Raw genomic sequence first — 21,186 nt, forward strand, 5'->3', positions numbered from 1 at the left:
GCTCTATCTGAAAGCTTTGAAAATCAAAGGAAAAATACACAAAATGGACAGCGTCTACTTTCGCCTACGTGCGTCGTGTAACTAACGCGAGCCTTAGCATTGCCGAAGTGAGACGAAAATAAGTAAAGCGGGGAATACAATAATGTCACGAATCTGGAAATATTTAATGTTCTAAAAAGTAATTGAATTAACTAGACAGTATTTCTTTCACAAAATGTTAAAGGTACACGCTGTCTACCCTGTCTCCCCGGACGCTTCGCCCCTGATCTTAACCACTGCCCTATTTTCTTATTCATTATTAAACCAACTCCTGCATTTCTCCTGTTTGTGTGTTGATAAATCTGTAGTTGCCTGACGGAAAATGCTGCTCTTCCTGCCAAGGTACTTCACTTACACCAACTACATGTAGGCCTAACTTTTCAGAATCGCAGAATGTCAATATCCGTCTTCCTGATACTTTCCCCCCTTTCGTATAGTTCCCATCTGGAGATCTAAATGGGGGGGGGGGTTACTATTTTACACAGGAGGAAGCCATCATCAGTACATCATTCGTACAGAGGGCTACATGTCTTCGGGAGTCAGCTATGGGTGCAGTTTCCCGTTGCTTTCAGCCATGTGGTAGTATCAACATAGCTAAGCCATATTCAGTATTATTATAAGACCATATCAGTCAATCATCCAGATTGCCGCCTTTGCAACTTTCGAAAGGCTGCTACCCTACTTTCGATGATCAGTTCGTTAGTGTGATCTCTCGACAGATACCCATGCGATATTGTTGCACCTACGGCTTGGCTATTTGGGATGCACAAGCCTCTTCACCGTATGGTTCGCAGGGCAGGTCAAGTCTCATAATTATGTTGTAGGATCACTTCATAAAGAAACTACCTATCCAATAGTAATGTTGGTAAAAACAAATCTTAGCCTGTTTCCAGTTTCACCCTCGTCAGGAATAGAATGGATGTTTGTAATGGTCATAAAACATTAAGCTTTGTTATCCCAGAAGTCTGTTGCTGAAATCAGCCAAGTAGTTGACAGGAACCATTCCCTTGAGTTACAATGTTTACTGGAAGGACCTTTGTGACAGAATTATTCATTGTCAATTCTTATCATCACTGTGTAATTGTAATTTTTTTGTCAGCACTGATGATAGTTTTTGTTTTATTGACTATAAAACTGTTTTTAATTATTTTTCTTTTTTGTGCCATGTTGGTAAAATTTCATGAGCTGATCAATAATATTTGTTCCTGCTTTATATTTTATGTTGTATAAATGTTTTAAAACTTCTGATCTCTTTACAGAGTTTGGTTATATGGTTCCTGAAGATTCCAGGATATCTAAACTTCTGCGTCGATTATCCAGGGAAGATGATCAAGATAAATTTATGACATTATGTAAACAGTTGCAGGTAAGATAGCTGTTTGTTTATTCGTGTTATTTGTATCAATGTTACGATTTGTAGAGATCTGTAGGATGGTCTTTTTTTCAACATACAGTGAAGTCTCATTAGTGGATTCTTCGTTAGGCCCCAAGAAGTTTCTTTCTTAGCATGTTGTATATTCAAATCCAGATTCTAATAATTTTAAATCTGTACTAAAATATCTTGCATTGTGCATCATGATTTTTTGCTATTACCGCTTAGTACGATCACATTTTTCTCATCCTGAAAATGTTTGTCATCGCTTGTGTATGGAATGTGATTTCCAACACAGTGCCATCAGAGGCAGGTTGGGGAAAGTTGCGTGATAACAGGAAGAGTCCTTGAATTCCTGAACTTCCTAGCGAAAATTGCATGTTTGATGAGCAAGTTGTTAGTTTCAGGAAAGTTCAGTTTTGCTTGCTGATTAGCACTGAGGATGCTAATAATCCATTGAGCCTGTTTGTGTGTTTTGCATTCCAGTCGGGAGGTATTGTGCTCGAAGCGAAGAGTTGTGGATAATTGTCGTGTGATAGCGGAGGCAGCTTCTGAGCTGGTTACAGAGCTCGATAGCTACAGTCGCTTAAGTGCGGCCAGTATCCAGTATTCGGGAGATAGTAGGTTCGAACCCCACTGTCGGCAGCCCTGAAAATGGTTTTCCGTGGTTTCCCATTTTCACACCAGGCAAATGCTGGGGCTGTACCTTCATTAAGGCCACGACCGCTTCCTTCCTACTCCTAGCCCTTCCCTGTCCCATCATCGCCATAAGACCTATCTGTGTCGGTGCGACGTAAAAGCAACTAGCTCTGATCTGGTTGCGGGTTTGTGCAACCACCAGTTTTATTGCACTATTTAAAATGATCAAAATTACGTTTTATTTTACGATTTTTAAAAAATTTTTGCTTACAGTGATGTTCCTTTAGCCCTGAGCAATGATTTGTTTAATGCTCTTTACTGTATGCATAAACTTAATTCCTGTGATGACTGTACCTCTACAACCTGGCTGTTGGTTAGAATTCTCACTAGTTTCCTGTCCTCATGTATCTAGCTTTCTATGTCACGTGTGGTAGCCATTAGCTTTTGTATTGCCAGTCCAGGGTTGCAGTAGAGCTGCAAAGTGCAAACAGCAGAAAGTATTGAGGATACTGTTGCCATTTATTAAACTCAACAATTTTGTGCATTTTAAAAATGAATTCAGTGTCTAGTTTAGTGTTAAAAGAATGGGACAAGAGTGATTTTCGACATCTTCCTGGTGTCAAGGTCTGTGCTAAAAGTGCTAAGTCATTGCTCGGGTGCTTTTCGCTATTCGTTAATGATGTAATTGTCAGGACTGTTGCTAATTGTACAAACATTTAGATAGACGCTTTTGCCGGAAATTATTCGAGAGATCGCGATGCTAAGCATACTGATAAATCAGAAATAAAGTGTGTGATTGTTATTCTGATGTGTTTATCGCTCTGGACATCAAGCGAGATGGCAAACGTCCGAGAACGAGCTCCGATACAATCACGGTGCACAGTATACCCTAGAAACAAAATGTAAAGATTAACTCGTACAGTGATCGCTGTTGTAGAGTGATGTATGTGAAATGTATGAGGAATGTGTGTGGAAAATTTTACCAAGATTCAGATGAACCACAAAGTGATACAGACTTATTTTCTGACCTTGTGTTGTGTTGAATGTATTCTTACATGTCTTTACTTCAATCTGATAACAGAAACATTGAGTGTAATTCAAAAATATTCTTGTATTAATTTGTTTTGTACTGAAATGCAGAAATTGAGTAATAATTGCAATGTTTTTGCATGCTTGGATTTTTGTAGGAGAATATTTTGCATTTTATGATTTTCATATGCTAGTCTCGTTTGTAAATCTATATTACATATGATAAAATACATTTTTGAAAAAAAAAAGTCTTTATGTAGGTTGTACTGTGAAGTGATACTTGGGGTGTTGGCAACACCCCGCGTGACTACTAACGTTTCAAATGAGTGAGCGACTCCGTGAAGGTTAACAATGGTACCCTCCTGTTTTACTTTCAGTTCTTCAGAAAATATCTGTTCAGATTAGATATTGAAGGGGAGTGGGGATAGAACACTGCCTTGCCTCACTCCTTGCTTTATTTCAGTAACACAGGTGTGGGTACTATCAACCTAAAGTGATGGAGTGTTTTAAGGCTAACTATGCACCTGCAATTTTTAACCCTCTTGCTATAGCTTTCAACCAGCAACACATTTCACTCGTGACCACACACCCAAAGTTTCTCTTTTCAGTCACATATTCACATAGCCTGTTGTTGATTTCTGGAAATTTTGGTTTTTGCCCACAAAATGCCTGATGGTTTTTGTTTGTTCAAGCCTAGCTTTATTTTCGTCCAGTCATGTACCGCAACCATTTTCCATTCCATACTTTCTTCCTGCTGCATGATTATGAAATTACTCTCTCTTCAATAATGTGGAGCTTTTTCTGTGAATGAGTTGATGTGCAAACTTGCACTAGCCATCCTAAACACATGCTGTTAAGCTGCAACCTTGCTTCTAGCTTCTGGCATGAACAGAGTTGCCTACAGAGTGGACTGAAAAAAATCTTCCAGATTTCTGTTTTCAGGAGCACTATGACAACCTTGACTCAATATCTGCACCCCAACTTTTCCTGCAAATTAAAAAAAATATATATGTGGGCCTTATTTGCATATTTGGCTCAGTTTTACTCTTAATTTGTTTTAGAAACTATTTCCAAAAATCATTTAATTTTCTTCCTTTTTTTCTGCCATCCTGATTGAAGCTATATTGCATGTTTTGTAAAATTTACTGCAGCCTTCAATAGATCATACCACAAACTGCCATTGTGTGTTTTATCCTATTTACAGATATGGATTATAATGATAAGTTCAGTAGCATTGTGCATATTTGTCTTGTGATTGTCTAGGTATGGATAAGATGAAGGTCATTAAATTGCTTACTAATGAAGACAAAATTGAAATACTTCAGGAGGTGGATAGGCAACTGCATCTCAAGTGCATGGAGTTGGCACGATTGTTAAAACTTGCACCTTCGACTTGGGTCAGTCTGAACCAATGTTGGGTATTGCCGATGTGTTGTCGCATTCTTCTAATTTGGCTGCCAAAACCGTTCTGATGTATGTCGTGCGAGGATGAGTGTAACCTTGTAATAATTCATAGTTGATGAGTGTGATCATTAGAGACGAGAATTACAGGCACTAAAAGCAGTTAAAATAGGCAGGCATATAGGTTCTTAAATTAACCAAAATAGGCATGTAAATAGGCACTAACGTATAAAATAGGCAACAAAATAGGCATGAAGAAATACTTACAATAATGCACACAATTACTATAAAAGGAATTTACAACAAGCAACTTTTCAATGTTTTCCAGTAACAATCTTGTTCTCCTATCGGGCAGACTGTTTTGTACTGAGAGAAAGATCTCTCAACATCACAGGAAGTGATTGGACAAAACTTCAATGAAGCCACTTCGTTCAACTGCTTCATCTACCTCACCTCGTAGTACCCTGACTACTTTTACCGTCGCTTTCCATCATGGATTCTGCTGCAGGACTCTTATGGGACTTTTTCTAACAGCGGCTACCTTCCCAGAGGTTCGGTCAAAACTTCTCCGGACTTCTTCCACAATCCTAAATGACACCACCAGGGCAAAGCCACTCTTCTCCAACTAGGTGATTGCTCCCGACAGCTTGTTGAAGTTTGAAGATGCTCCATTTAATGCAGGGCGGTATTAGCTCCCATCATTGCAGTGCACAGGTCAATAGAAAATTGTTGTTGGTTGCTGTTTACAGTGGACCGGTAGGAAAGCCGTAATGACACAGCTTTCTGTACTTGTGTTAAATGCATCGCAGTAATTCTATGTTGATCTATGTGGTATCTTTACACATTTGATCTGAAAAATAATAAAATTGACTTAAATTACAGTTTTCCTATATCTTAAATTTCTACAGGTGGGCTAATTGGCAATAATGCTTAGTATAAACATGCATTTGTTTCATTAAAAAAAAAAAGACTATTAGAGATGATGTTTCTAGAAGTACAAAACTTTAAAGTAGGAACAAGAGAATTCGTAATTTACATGGAAATATATGCTCAAAAATGTTCAGTTATAATCTGGCAGTTTCCTACCGAGTTCACTGGGTGGAAAAAATAATAAAAATGGTGTGAAATGATACCTGAGTAGCGTAGAGGAGAGATCCTTCCTATATGCTTGCCAGTGACTCGCCAATCTGCCTCTAGCAATATTCTTACGTATATAGAAGAATTAAAACGTAGGCACTGTAAATCTCAGATTTGTGAACATTTATATGTTGCTATTTGCCGGCTTTGGTCAGCCGGGTTAGCTGTCATGAAGACTATTTTCTGTTGCCTACAATACATCCTGCATCATGGGTGCCCACAAGTTGCCACCCTCGTTGAAAATTAGAAAACCACGTGATTTGAAACTGTCGTGGCATGCGCCCACAACCTTACTTCTTGTCAAAATTTAGCAAGACTCTAGATGGGATGCTAGAACTTACGCACCCCAGACTCTCTTTGCTTGCCCCCCCCCCCCCCCCCCCAACACAACGGTTACTTACCTGACCTCACCAATCCGGACCAACAGTCTTTTCACTGGCCTAATCTTGTAAAGATAGTCTTTGCAGCCTTGTAAAACATGCTGTGACGTCGTCCAAGCCGTGCCATCCTGTATGTCTAGTCTCTGTGACATTGTCCTAGCAGCACCACATTCGATCTTCATTCTATGTTTCGCGAAGGCTTAGCGGAAGCGTAATAGAGTTCATTAGAGCCTACACATAGCGCTGGTGAAAGTTACTCATGATTTTAAAAAATTAAATTTCAGTTGTAGTCTGCTTCTGTGGCGTAATAGTTAGCGTGATTAGCCGCCACCCACAGAGGCCGGGGTTCGATTCCCGGCTCTGCCACGAAATTTGAAAAGTGGCACGTGGGCTGGAACAGGGTCCACTCGGCCTTGGGAGGTCAACTGAGTAGAGGTGGGTTCGATTCCCACCTTAGCCATCCTTGAAGTGGTTTTCCGTGGTTTCCCACTTCTTCAGAGAAATGCCGGGATTTATTTTGAAAACTTCTGAACCAGATATACAGTAGAACTTCAATAATTCGAAATCGGTTAATTCAAAGTCTTGCCTAATTTGAAGAAGCTCTCGTTCCCGGAAACACGAGGTACGATTTTGCATGTTATTTAAATTGTTTAATTCTAAATGCGAATAATTTGTAATTTGAAGAATAATGTCGGTCCCATTACCAAAATTCAGACTTTTATTTTGAACTGCCTTTATATTTAAAAAATTGTTTTTTTAGAGTAATTTGAATTTGAAATTTATACGCGTCTTCTGGAATTTGCTGGGGTAGATTTCAGTATTTTCACTCACTTCGATGTGTCGAGTATGTGCTTCATGTTTGTTAAGTTCGAGTAAAATCGTAATTCTATTGTGTTCAGTGTTTTAAGGAACACCATAATATCACTTAGCAGGCAGTGTGCGCAGAAGCAGAATCCTCGAACACTGGCGATACCGACAGTTGGCGATAAAGCGTGGTTCATATAATAAATTCGTGCACACCGAATATTGTCAATGCTGGTGAAACTGTATGTTTTGTTTAATGCCGAGCCCAAACGGACTTACAGTTTTATAGGGGGGTAGTGCCAGCCGGTAAATCATACAAGGGGGTCATTGCACTGTGTTGCAAAGCACAGGGAAGCGAGAGACTTCTTCCCCTCATCATAGGGAAGTTCTATAAGCCACGATGTTTTAATGGCGTCGGGATCTTTCGTCCAAGTACAGAACATCTAAAATGCATTCAGTACAGTAATCCAATGAATAAAGGACTTGCACAAGGGAGTCAGCATAATTTGTCCTCGTCTTTGAATCGTGCTGTTTTTTTTCTTTCAATGCATGAGGTTATGTTTGCCAGTGATTTATTCAAGTGCATTATTTGAATAATATCAATGCACCTTGTTGGATAAATTTTGGGAATAGATTTTTCCAAGGCATTTGAAAGGTTTAAACCATGAATCAAAGTGATTGCGTGCATTAATGTATCTTAGAATACTTTGTGACGCGGCAAGGGTTCACATTTCTGAATTACTATATAAGTACCATGGCGGGAAATTGTACAAGGATAGATGAATCACTGTACTGTGTTCAAATGCAGATTTAAGCAAGAGACTTTCTCCCTCGTCATAGGACAGTTTGATAAACCACGATCTTTTATGGGTATCGGGTGCTTTCCGTGCAAGTACAGGGCATCTAAAATGCATTCAGTTCTGTAATCCAATGAATAAAGGACTTGCTCAGGGGAGCCAGCTTAGATTTCTCCTTGTCTTTGAATCATGCTTTTGTTTTCTTTCATTGCGTGAGGTTATGTTTGTCAGTGAGTTATCTAAGTGAATATTGTATTGTGAATTTGAATACTGTAAATGCATCTTGTTGGATAGATTTTGGAAAAAAAAATTTTCCATGGCATTTCAAAGGTTAAAACTTTGAATCAAGGTTAATTGCATGCAGTACAGGTGTTAGAATATTTTTTGATGCGGCAAGGGTTGGCATTTCTGAATTAGGAGATGGCGGTTAATTAAAAATAACTTAATTCGAAGTCCGATTTTTGTATCCCAACGACTTTGAAATAACAAGGTTTTATTGTAATTCCCATGAGGATCCTCTTAAAACAAAATCTGCTGAATGGGGATTATAAGTGTCGAGTTTATAGATATTGGCGTCCAAAGGGATCTGCCAGAAGCAATTAGATGTGTCTAGTCTTGTAAAAAAATGTTTACCATCTAATCAACCTGAAGGTGATGAATGAGGGTGTTTCTTGCAGCTAGACAGCACCATATGTCACATATCTCATGAAACCATGTTGTTCTTGTGCAAGTTCTTCACTGAGCATCTCATTTCAGAAGGATTCAATCCCTGCATTTGTCAGATTTGTCGCCTTCACATTTATTCCTTTGGGGATACCTTACAGGAAATATCTATAAAAACAATTCCATATGCTGTACAAACTAAAGAACAATACTTCGTCAGCAATTACCAGTATCACTGTACAGGTGATGCAAAAAATGGTCTCATTCATGGTAAAACGAGTTGCAGGAAATGAAATTCATATTTCGAGTTTCGTATTGACAGGTTAAAGTAGAAGATTTCCACCTGTTCTATACTACACATTATAAACTTATAGATTATTTAAATCAACATTATATTTAAAAGCATAAAAAGACATAAAATGGTTTTTACTTATTGAATAAAACCATCTCAAAACAATACAATATTGATATACTTAAAAAATACATGTCAGTTAGGTCTCTGGTGAGAACTTATTGTAAAACACGTGTTCAGCATAGCACAGATAAAATATGATGAAAATGACATTAAAATTTTGTACAAACTGTTGGATCCATCCACCAAAATCTTTTTGTTTCAAGAATAGGTCTTGGTGTAGTGTTGACACTATCTTGTATGTACAGTAGTCAATATAGGATTGAAATGATGTGTAAAGATTATTCTTCATAATAGTAGAAGTCTGGGATAGGATCCTCAAATATTTATGCAGCGTTCTCCCTAGGATCTTTTTGATGGGTGCACCGCCCAGCCGTTTTCACAGACCGCCCGGCTGATATAACCTAAATATGTGCTAGTTACATATTAATACATGTCTGAATCATTGGGTGTTCCAAATTAACATGGAAATACTGTAAAACTGTTAATTTTAAATGATAAATCATTATTGCCAGCATTATTGCATCTGTAACCTTTACTACAGTGGTTACACAAAAACAAAGCACTAAACACAATAAGGGGGGGAAGTAAGAGCAACTACACAATGTCAGATAACACTACACACTCAGCAAAACATCAGCTGGACTACGTGGATCTCCGCCAACAACATAATACGTAAATATCAGTAGGGCCAACTAGTGGACAATAAACCAGGAAGGTGGAAGGAACTACGACCTACTGAGGGCATGGACATGGCTTAGGTTGCGATTTCTGAAATAATTTGCCGTGATCCTTAAATTTGAAAAATATTATTTACAAGTGAAATTTTACAAATACATTCCAAAACAAAATCCACCAACTTATAACTTACGAACTATAAGCTCTGTGATACACATATCTTAGAGGTTCTTTGATAATGGCTTCACTGCAAGTTTCAAACTTCAAACCAACTATACATCTAGTTACAAATCCAGTTGTACAGTGCAATTTACAGTGAAGTAAACGTACTCTCCAAAACTCTAGCATACATCAAGTGACACTGAACTACCAGAGGCAAACCCCAAGGTAAATATATTAAATTACAATCTACATATCGATTGCCTAGAATGAAAACCTCGTATCTCACAAAGTTCTTCCTATCCATTACTTCCCTTAAGACTGGTTACGCCTCCCAGCCACACATGAATTCGCAGTCTATCAGAACAATGTTCGTTGTGTTCTTTATTCCTATGCCGACGTGTGAAGGAAAATGAACCTTATCGTACCGTACTATAGGAAAGTATGTCTGCGTGACGTATTTACTGACTCCTACAGTATAATTTTATAAGGTTCATTTTCCTTTACGCAACACCATAGGAAAATAAACCCAATGAACATTGTTCTGATGCACTGCATATTCATGAGTGGCTGGGAGGCGTGACCATTCTTAAGGGAAATAATGGATAGGAAGAACTTTTTGAGATACGAGGTATTCAGTCTAGGCCATCGATATTCAGTGAAACAAGAAATGGGAATGCCTCGAAAACAAACAGGCAAGCCCAGCTGAAAAGCTAAGGCGTCATAAAATAATTAATTTGACGAATCTAGGTTAGGCTAGGGCAGACTCCTGTACGAAATAGCAACCGAACATTACGGAAATTTTAGCCGGAACGAAATTCAAGAGTGCTTACCCGAAGGTGGCCCATCCCGGAAGTGAGGCGTCGCACACGACGTAAAACTTCAGACAGACCAAGACAGACTAAAGCAGACCAAGACAAGACAGACCGAATTCTCACGAACGCAGCTTCGCTCTCTATATATAGGTAAACCCTGGCCTTGGAGTAGCCAATCAGAAAGCATGAGTCCGCCCATCCCACCTAGTTTCACCAATCACAATTCCTACTTTCAGTCGCGAACTTTAACTAAACTTCTCAAATACGCACGCTCCCGAATCTTCCATTTCCAGAATAGTTAGAAAATGCCTTCTAGAACACACAACCAACAAAAGGCAACACACCCTGTTCAAAAATTCATGTAACTTTCTGGGTACTTACATTAAGTACAGAACTGAAATCTACTATTTACACATACCATATGTTACAAATATTAAACAGTACAGGTGAACAATGTAGTGGAAGTGGAAAATGTTTATTGAAGACTTTATTTGTAAAGTGTGGTAATATGTTTTATTTGTAATGACCTAACCTGTACTATCATTAAATTGTCTGCCGAAAGGTACAAACATGGGGCGCACTGCTGCAGTAACCGGACATATGATTGGTCTGTGCTGTGAATGTGGCATAGGAGGGCCGATTCTCTTCACACCTTGCAGAGTGATTCCTTCGCTGATGAAAATTTAGTCCAGATTGTACCCCTGCTTCCATAGTCCGCTATTACAAGAAGGCAGTTTGGCATTATGGATCAAAAGTAGCTGAGTAGCCCCTGCCCACTCCAGCACTGCCTCTCCATCTTCATTGTCATGTTTATATCCCCATACAGAACTATGGCTGTTGAAATATCCAATCACAATACGAACAATCTGATGTCATAATTTTGTGGCCTCTGGAAGTGGAATACACTGCTGGGTGTTTTATACACAATTGAAACAGTACGACGATTTAGCTCAACTGTAAGGATCTCTACGTCATGGTCATCATCTCCCTGCAAAATGTCAGTGGACAGGGCAGCGATACCAGGCTTAACAAAAGTGGCACTACCATAACATTGATTTGGTATCTCTACCACTAAGTGCATAGCAGTAACTCTTGGACGGCACTGATTACTGTCTTAGTGTGTTTCCTGAACACGAAGGATGTCACAACCAAGTATTTTGCAAAGATTCTGCAAGAGTCGTTCTTTGGCCGAAGACATTCCCTCTATATTTATGGACGTAATTGTCAACTGGGTCCTGGAAAGGACCGTTTTAAATTCATATTCTTCAGCACGTCTGTTGTGAAAGGATCAACCGCCAGATCGTTTCTAATCATTCTCTGGCGTTGCCCAGTGTACTCCCGATTGCTGTTTTTGTCTTGAATACCTATCATTGCAATCTCCATGCCATTGATTTTCTTTTTGTGTGATTTGTTTCCATGGAGGTTCTGGCGTATCAAATGGAAGAGGAACTCCATTATTCTCATAGGTGCAAAACTTGCTAAAATCATTTTGAGCATGCTTGGTAAATTCCTGTGAGTACAATTTACGAACTTCATGTAGATTCGTATTGATACAGTTAAAACCACGAAACAATGTTAGGTTTTGGTCCACCCAATCAATATACATCACTTTACAAGTGAACTGTTTTAACAAAAATATATTCAAAATATTTAGGGACATGTTTCGTCTCTGTTTGAGACTTCATCAGACATAAAATTATGTAGTAGATTACAAAACTCAAAAATCAGAAACAAAAAAATGGAAGAACCTAATTCCTTTTTAAGAACTATTTGAGAAACAAACAAGATATAAATATATACACATTATTTACACAAATTGACCTCACTTCTTGCAAAACGTTTGTCTTCAATGTTAAAAAATGAAATATAACTTGAACTTGACAAGTCTGCCATAACGTCTCGTACGGAATCAATGTCCATTGTTGCTGTCCATATTTCAAACAGAAGTTCCTTTTGAACTGCTCAGAAAGCATAGGAGAAGAAGTGCAAGAAGTGTTAAACTACCTCATTAAATGTGTATATTTTTTCTGTGTTTTCTCAACAGTTCAAAAGGAACTTTCCGTTTTGAATACAGACAGGAACAATGGACATTTTGATTCCTTACAAGACATTATGGCAGGCTTGTCAATTTCAAGTTATATTTCATTTTTTAACATTGAAGACGAAAGGTTTTGTAAGAAGTAAGGTCAATTTATGTAAATAATGTATATATATTTATATCTTTTGCGTTTCTCAAATAGTCCTTGAAAAGGCATTGGGTTCTTCAATTTTTTGAGTTCCTGATTTTTGAGTTTTGTAATCTACCACGTGATTTTATGGCTGATGAAGGCTCAAACATAAACGAAACATATCCCAAAATATTTGTAATATGTTTTTATCTGAATAGTTCCCTTGTAAAGTGATGTGTGTTGATTGGGTGGACCAAAACCTAACATTGTTTCTTAGTTTTAAATTTCTGTGACGTAGGGTGCTAACCTTACTAACACGTGGTCCCAGTGAGAATATTTCATTCTAATGTTTTAGCAATCAGTGTTAGATTGGGTAGTCCTAACTGCCTGCAGAGAGATCTTCATCTTCTTGAACCAGCTTCAGTTTCCTGGGTGCAGTGAATGAGCGCTCTCCATTTACTTTTGTCCATGTAGAGGTTTTCTTCCATTACCTGCTGCAAATCCAGACGTCGTTCAGTTAGATCATTTCTAATTTGATTGATCCATCTCTTCCTTGGCCAACCTCTTGAACTTTTTTCGATTTCCTTCTCACACCACGCTATCTGTTCTTTGTGGATCCATTTTTTTGCGATACCAAATCATTTCAGCCTGCAAAGAGAGCCTCAACTCAGAATACGTCTGAGATACTTTGTGCTATTCTATAGCAACTGGTATTCCAATTCTCTATACCTCTTAATAGATCACTAAGCTGTCGCCCATGGTTCATGAACTGGGGTGTGACTACAGGAACCCACAAAATAATCCACTGGAATGTAAACATTTCGTATCATATGTGAGAGTAGCCAGAGAAAGTTCTGCAGATACTGACCACTGTCTAATTTGCTCTAATTCTTAAATGTGACATTTGCAGCCCGGAAATCTTTTTATAAATTCAAAGTAACTCAGGATGAACGCTGTTAACAAAATGTGTAAACCGTGGCAGGATAGTGTTTGAAACAATGGAATAGTTTAATTTAGAAATATATACAGTGTGAGTCAGCCATGCAGTTAGGGCCGCACATCTGTGAGCTTGCGTCCGGGAGATAGTGGGTTTGAACCCCACTGTCGGCAGCCCTTAAGATGGTTTTCCGTGCTTTCCCATTATCACACCAGGCAAATGCTGGGGCTGTACCGTAAAGCCACGGTCACTTTCTTCCCACTCCTAGGCCTTTCCTATCCCATCGTCGCCTTAAGACCTATCTGCGTTGTTGTGACGTAAAGCAAATTGTTGTCATGTCAATTTAAGAATACAGTGGAGCCTCAATTCTCTTTTTTGGAGGGACTGCAGGAATAAAACATAAAATACGGGAAAATGTAAAATCCGGGAATGAATGAAAACCATCAACAATTTGGCTAAACATCACAAAAATGAAATATGTATAATTATAATCTCACAAACACTCTAAACCAAGCCAAACTACAGCCGCAATGGACCTTTGTCTACCAAGCGACCGTTGCTCAGCCCGAAGGCCTACAGATTACGAGGTGACGCATTGTTAGTGTAATTACCTTCTCGGCCATTATTCCTGGCTCTCTAGACCAGGGTTGCTACTTCACCATTAAATAACATCTCGATTAAAGGTGATCATGTAGGCTGAGTGGATCTCAAAACCAGCCCTCATATCCAGGTAAAAATGCCTGACTTGGCCGGGAATCAAACCCGGGCCCTCCAGGTGAGAGACAGGCAAATTAGACCATGGGGCTGGCTTCAAACATTAATTACCGGTATGCGAGTTAAAAATCTCGATATTTTACATTCAGTTTTACCAGGGACACTTTGCCAGTTACCTGTGAAAACTCCTTTCAGTTCATCAACTTTGATCAGCCAAACTCTTCAAAAAATGTAATAACGCCAAGCCAAACAGCAATCGACCACAGGTATTTTTTAATTCTCCAGTCTAATAAAATAATACAGATTACATACAAAGAAGCCCAACATTATGGCAAAATCCCTTTTTTATTTCATCTTCCATTGTAATTTGGCCACTGGTATACTATTAAGTAATATTGTACTGCATAAATTAGGCCTACATCGACTTTTAAAGGTTCTTTTGAACTCTGAGAATGTGGTTTCTAATGTATCGATTCTCAAAAGTACGTGAATGCATTATAATAAATTCTGCCTGTCACTATTCACAATCAAATTGGAGAGAGAGAGAGAAAATATCCTTAAAATGCAAGAAATTACGGTTATTCATAACCTTGAGCTCAGCTGGAAAGTGCGCTTGCTGCACAAGTCAGTACGAGTGGAAAATGATACAAACTTTTCAGACATAACTGTTGCGACTGACGAATCAATATATTGGACGCACATAACAAAGTTCATTCTCATAGGCGCACAAGCACAAGTTGATACAAGTCACATGGAGGACCAGACTATCTTACATGAGCAGACACAACACATCACTCAGTAGGTAATTTAAATATTTATTCCACATGAATAAACACTACATATTTGCACATATGTACAAAGAAAATGTAGATACACGAGGATGTGTTTACTGCTGCCAGTCGCCATGTTCAGTCTGATCAAGATACTAAAAGATGTGGCAGCACGTTGCAAATTGTGAAGATGACAAAATGAAATGTGGCAGGCGAATTAATTGCCAACACAAAAGCTGCAACAGTAACATTGCACAAATAAAACGTCTGAAGTTTTTATGACATTTTAACAGTAATAGGCAATTCCAAGACCTCTCATGGCTTTATGTATATAAGGTGCAACGCGATAATATTAAAATACTAGATTTTTGTTAAAAAGGAGCAGTTTCGATTCCTGCCTGAAAGCCCAGTGACCACAGTGCTCTGAGAGAAGTGCCGAAAACCTGTTTGGTGATACAGTTGAAACAAGTAAAAAATATACATTTAACCCTGAACATGATGTAGACTTTTTACAGGTACAAACGTTTGACGAAACTCGTTCTCTCTTCAAGTACAGCTGTCGAAACCCGCTCTGCCTCCTTCTAATTGTCGTGGCCACTCTCTGCTTTGTGATTTCTGAGGATTTTCTAAACAATACCATCCGAATGCAGTGCTAAGGTGGTCCTTTATGCAAGTTCAGCACTGATCGTTTTTCCAGTACAGTAATGGTACTTGCTCTAATTATTGCAATGACGGGACGTTAATGCCAAGATCTACAGATATGCTGTAGCCGTTCCTTCATAAGATACAGTTTATTGAGAAACGCTTGGTCGAGGATTTAGTGTTGATGAGACTGAAATTTCTGGACGGTTGACCTGGGAAATAGTTTCTTCGAGGAATGGATAATGCAGGATTTTTACAGCGTGATTTCATTAAGATGCTTACGGGACAACTCAATTTGAACGAATAATCTGGGAATACTTAGCTTCTGGGAATGAATAATCGAGGTTCCACTGTACACACTTTACTCTGTGAATATGAATCATCTTAGGAGACCTAGGAGGTGTTGGTTGACATTGTCATTATTTAATATTTTTGTAGGTGGTGGTAATTTTTGCATTGGCTTTATGCCTGATTGGGTGAGATTTGAATTCTAGTAGACTCTTTTGAAGATCATGTGGTGTCTGGAAGAACTTTCAGCCTTAAACCCCTGGCAGAAACCGGAAATGAATGAGGATCGCTCCTGCTGTCCAGAGATGTCTGTGATAAAGTAAAGAATGTTCATATTTACTAGTGAAGGTACATTTTTGTAATTGAGATTCTTGCTAGCACCTTCTTCTGATTTGCTGTGTATGAATATTTCTGGACTCTTCTGGAGGTTTCTGTTATAAGCTAACTTTTTTTGGCATATTGTAGTATGTGAGAACTGTGATTTATGTACTATGTCTGTTGTCTGAAAGGTAGATTTCCTGTTATCGGTTTTGTGGCCAAGAAGTTGAAAATCAGCCATTCCTTGTTAAAAAGTGTATATATACCGCATTTATCCGACAATATGCCACCTTTTTTTTTTTTCCACCCTTTTATAAATGTCCTTCAGTTTAGAATCGGTATTGTTAACACAGACATTAAAGACTACGACACCCTTCATTGAAGCAATAAGCAAGAGTTCCGAAAACTAGTGCCAAAAGCCAGCATAAGTTTTTGCTATCATGTAAACTCAAGACTTTTTCGGAGAAATCATCAACGTGGTGACTCTTGCGAGAGTTGCGAACAGTGTGAATCTACAAGGCAGTGGCTGAACCAAGCAGTTTTTGCATTGCAATCTCCAGCTAAGACCAGGAATCTGACTTTTACAGACCTATATCATCCTTTCCATACACTTTAAGATCTCTTTGTAACTTGTCCCCACTTCAAACCTTTCTCTGTTATGGGATCTGTTAAATATTATACTATCGTTTATAGAACTTGGTCAGAAATACTCCCTGATTTGGAAATTAGGATCATTAATCATTTGAACATTAACAGAAAAAAATATCCCTTCCTATTATGGTTTTTAATTTTAATTTTGTGTGGCTATTTCTAGCCGAGTGCAGCCCTTGTAAGGCAGACCCTCCGATGAGGGTTTGCGGCATCTGCCATGTGTAGGTAACTGCGTGTTATTGTGGTGGAGGATAGTATTATGTGTGGTGTGTGAGTTGCAGGAATGTTGGATAGCATAAACACCCAGCCCCGGGGCCATTGGAATTAACCAATGAAGGTTAAAATCCCCTACCCGGCCGGGAATCGAACCCGGGACTCTCTGGACCGAAGGCCAGTACGCTGACCATTCAGCCAACGAGTCGGACTCCTATTATGATGTATTTCAAACCGATGGATTCTTGTGAGTGTACTATCTGTTCACGTAAAACACCAGCCAAATGGCATATTTCATAGGAGTCGTGGGTAATATATTAAATTCTTCACAAGGATGCTATTGCTGCAGAAACTCTAAAAATTTTACTAATTAAAGCTTTTGAAACTTTAGGAATGTCTCCAGGTATTACAAAAAGAATAGTCGGTCACACATTTAAGAAATGTTCCATTTGTCGTGCGCTTTGCGGCACAGAGGATGTGTACGAAGACAATGAAAAAAGAAATAAAGTGACTGTGAATCTGAATCATCTGATGTCTATGAATGACTAAACAATTAAATGGCACACAATTTATGTTTTGTGTGCTTCATTAATTTTTAAAAAATTTGTTTTTGATTTCCCGGGGATCAGCTTAGAATCAAATATGGTACGCTGATTATTTCAATGACCATTCAATAATGTGTTATATTCTTTGTAGGAACTTGTGTATTTTTTAAGTGTTCAAGTTTATTGTGATGTAATATGTTTTTTATCAGTTTTATTCGAGTCTTACAATTACCGTATGTTGACTGACTGGATAGATCCTGTTTATATAGGACTCGCATAATGTAGCATTGATAAATGTAGCCTCAGTTCATTCCATGTTTATTTCATTTCACAGGAGTCGTTGATGGTGCCAGAAAATGGTCGTTATATTAGAAGATCATTGGATTTGATTGTGGAATCTCTTCTTGATTTGCTGCACAGTGGGCCAGGGCCTGATGCCAAGTTCCAGGCTGCAAAATGCCTAGGCCGTGTAGGTTATGTTCTGGAACAAGATTTTAAACGGTAAAGTATATCATCATCATTTTGCCCTCTTTCACTCTATATTAGCCTCCAACACTTGTTTTGCTATCCTTCTCTCCTCCATACTTGTAACATGTCTAAATCATCTCTATTTATTCTTCTCCATCCTATCACTCAGTTTTTCTACCCATATTTCTTTCCTGACCTCAACATTTCTTACTCTGTCTCTCCTTGTCTTCTCTACTATACTCCTCAGGAATTTCATCTCACTGACCTGAATTTTACTTATCTCTTTCTGTCAGTGTCCAAGTCTTTGATGCGTACATTAATATATGGGTATAGTACATCTTGTACATATCTCTTTACATTTAATAGGAACTTCTCTGTTCCACACAAAATTCCTTCCATTCTGATGGAATGTATTTCCCACTTGTACTGATCTGATGATCTCCTTATCCAACCTTGCATCTTGCATTATTTCATTTCCCAAAATATTTGAATACCGGGCAAGTTGGCCGTGTGGTTAGGGGTGCGCGGCTGTGAGCTTGCATTCGGGAGATAGTGGGTTCGAATCCCATTGTCGGCAGCCCTGAAGATGGTTTTATGTGGTTTACCATTTTCACACCAGGCAAATGCTGGGGCTGTAGCTTAATTCAGGCCACGGCCGCTTTCTTCCCAGTCCTAGCCCTTTCCTGTCCCATCGTCGCCATAAGACCTATCTGTGTCGGTGCAACGTAAAGCCAATAGAAAAAAAAAAGCCACTAGGAAAAAAAAAAAATTGAAGTATTCAAGAACCTCAAGGTTTTGTTCCCTACTATTAACAATTCCTTATCTTTTTCTTCTTGTTATCACCACCGTTTTGCTCTTCTCCACACTGATTTTCATACCATATTTCTCATTGTCATTTAAAGCCTCTAGTTGGATTTGTACTGCTGTATTATTGACTCCCCTGGTCACTATGTCATCTGCAAACAATATTTTCAAAGCCCCTCTATATAATGCCTTTGTTTCCTTTAGGAAAAGTTAATTACTTTGAAATAAAAGTTCTGATTTCCCTCATGATTGCAACACATTTGTCAATGGAGAAATTGGAGTTGTTGGAGGCTTCTCTGTTTTTCAGACTGCCAATTTAGTCAGTGTAAAGGAGAATAACTACATAGTGTTGCTTGCTACTGACAGACAACAGTTTACTTGCATGACATCACGGTGGAAAAGCTCTAGGTTGCAGCATTATATGCAGAGATCTGGGGTTGCAGTGTCAAGTATAGTTGGTGAAGTGTATGAAGTTGCTGTAATGTTTTCACACAGTTATGAGTAGTAGCAAGAGGAATGTCGATATATGTGAATGCTAGCATTTACATAGTGTCAAACAAAATCGACTCTTCTAACATCACAGAAGGCTGGCAACAAGCATGGAGGAAGTTTTTTAATTTGAGTTTCTCATATCAGAGTTGTCATGTTGTGGGTGTTGATCCACTGTTGGAGGTTCTGCGTCCAGGATTATGTTCTCCACCCACGTCCTAGTTTCCTTTCTGTCTTACCTTCTGTGATTAGTTATATTAGGCTGTATTTCTTATTTCAGAAGATGTGACCGAAATTTGCTGCTTTCTTCCGTTTGGCAAAGATTAGGACATGATTTCCTGGTTCTGCAGAGTACCACCTTATCAGGGACTTGATCTACTCGTGAGATCATTAACGTTTTGCAATACATCTACATTCCTAGGCCTGCAGTCGGTTCATTGACGAAGCCTTGTCATTTTTAGCATTCCAGCTGGGATGTACTTTTTTTTTTTTTACCGTCTCTGGGAATGCTCTTCTTAGCCAACTTATATACTGTAATTGCTCCTGTAAAACATTTATAATTATAGTTCTTAGGAGGAATCTACTGAATACTTTTTATCTAATTCAGAAGAGAACAAGCCACACTTTGCTGTTCTACAGTTCCCCATTTAATGAATGGCATTAATTGTAGAATGGGGATTTTGATACTAATTTCTGATATTATTGGCCAATGTTGACTTTGGAGAGAACTTTCTATTACTTTACGATTCTAGTGAAATGGGCATCACTTCTTATTTCAGCTGACAAACTATAAATCAGGAGTAGTCTTTATCCCACTAGCTCAAGTGAAAGGTCTCGCATTTTTAAAATCTAACACCAATTTGTTCAGGTCTGCCGCACCTGTGGGTTTCACTCTACATTCATTGTTTCTTGAATGCTCTCATAGTTCATGGTGGCCATTGAAGTCGCCTGTAATAATAACAAAAGGATGTTCAGCAATTGATAGGACAGTCCTGGGCCATGATATGTGTGGAGGTTGAAAGTTGTTTGTTTCTCAAATGTACAGCAATGCAGATGTGTTTCTCTCCTGTTTGAAAAAGCAGGGAGGCTTCTTGGATGCTGCTACACCATACACATCATGATACGTTACATCAAGTACTGAGTAACCATAAACATGACACCTTTCTCGAACCTGTTCTTCATTGGTTGCATGCGCTTCCAGCGTGACAACGTATGTTGTTTAGGGAAATATTGATAGGTAATCACTAGAGCTGGGATTTTTATGTATTATCAAGTGGCATAATATGTACATAAATATGTAACAAAATGCACCAAAATATGTAGCAAAATATGTAATATCATATAATTTTAATAAACTTCAATTTTGTCAGTTACAACGCACTAAACACGCTTTATATTACATTTTGCAGCACAGTGAACAATTAAGTATTTTTCAATGTTCTTTGGAGTCATATTATATGAATATATCACACACATATTCAATAGATACTTATTATTTTCAACACTCAAAGCATGTTTATTCCTTAAATTTTGTAGCACAGTGAACTATTAAGTATTTTTCGATGTTCTCAGGGGTCATGAAAAGGCGTTTGTCACTTAGGATGTTCTTATATGCAGAGAAAGATCTTTCAACATCACATGATGTAACTGGGGCAAATTTTAAGAGAGGAATTTTCGCTGGTGAAATGTCCTCGGGATGATCAACGTCATCTCCATTTAGAATTCGGCACACACTGTGAAATGTTGAATAACCAGGAGTTCTCTTCAACACTTTTTGCAATTTACTCAATACACTTGCACTAGTTTCCCCATGCACAGCACTTAGTTTTTCAATAGCATCCTCTATGATGGCAA

The 21,186-nt window shown here is 38.5% G+C and overlaps 1 protein-coding gene across 1 annotated transcript in view; it reads left to right on the plus strand.

Moving 5' to 3' along the window:
• Positions 1 to 21,186, plus strand: part of nonC (serine/threonine-protein kinase Smg1) — a 794,437-nt gene that overhangs the window by 13,781 nt on the left and 759,470 nt on the right. Inside the window, 2 exon segments of the mRNA XM_068225601.1 lie at positions 1,299 to 1,405; positions 17,906 to 18,072. Of these exon segments, the coding sequence (XP_068081702.1) occupies positions 1,299 to 1,405; positions 17,906 to 18,072 (274 nt within the window).

This window comes from Anabrus simplex, chromosome 1 (assembly GCF_040414725.1).
Source record: "Anabrus simplex isolate iqAnaSimp1 chromosome 1, ASM4041472v1, whole genome shotgun sequence".
NCBI lineage: Eukaryota > Metazoa > Arthropoda > Insecta > Orthoptera > Tettigoniidae > Anabrus > Anabrus simplex.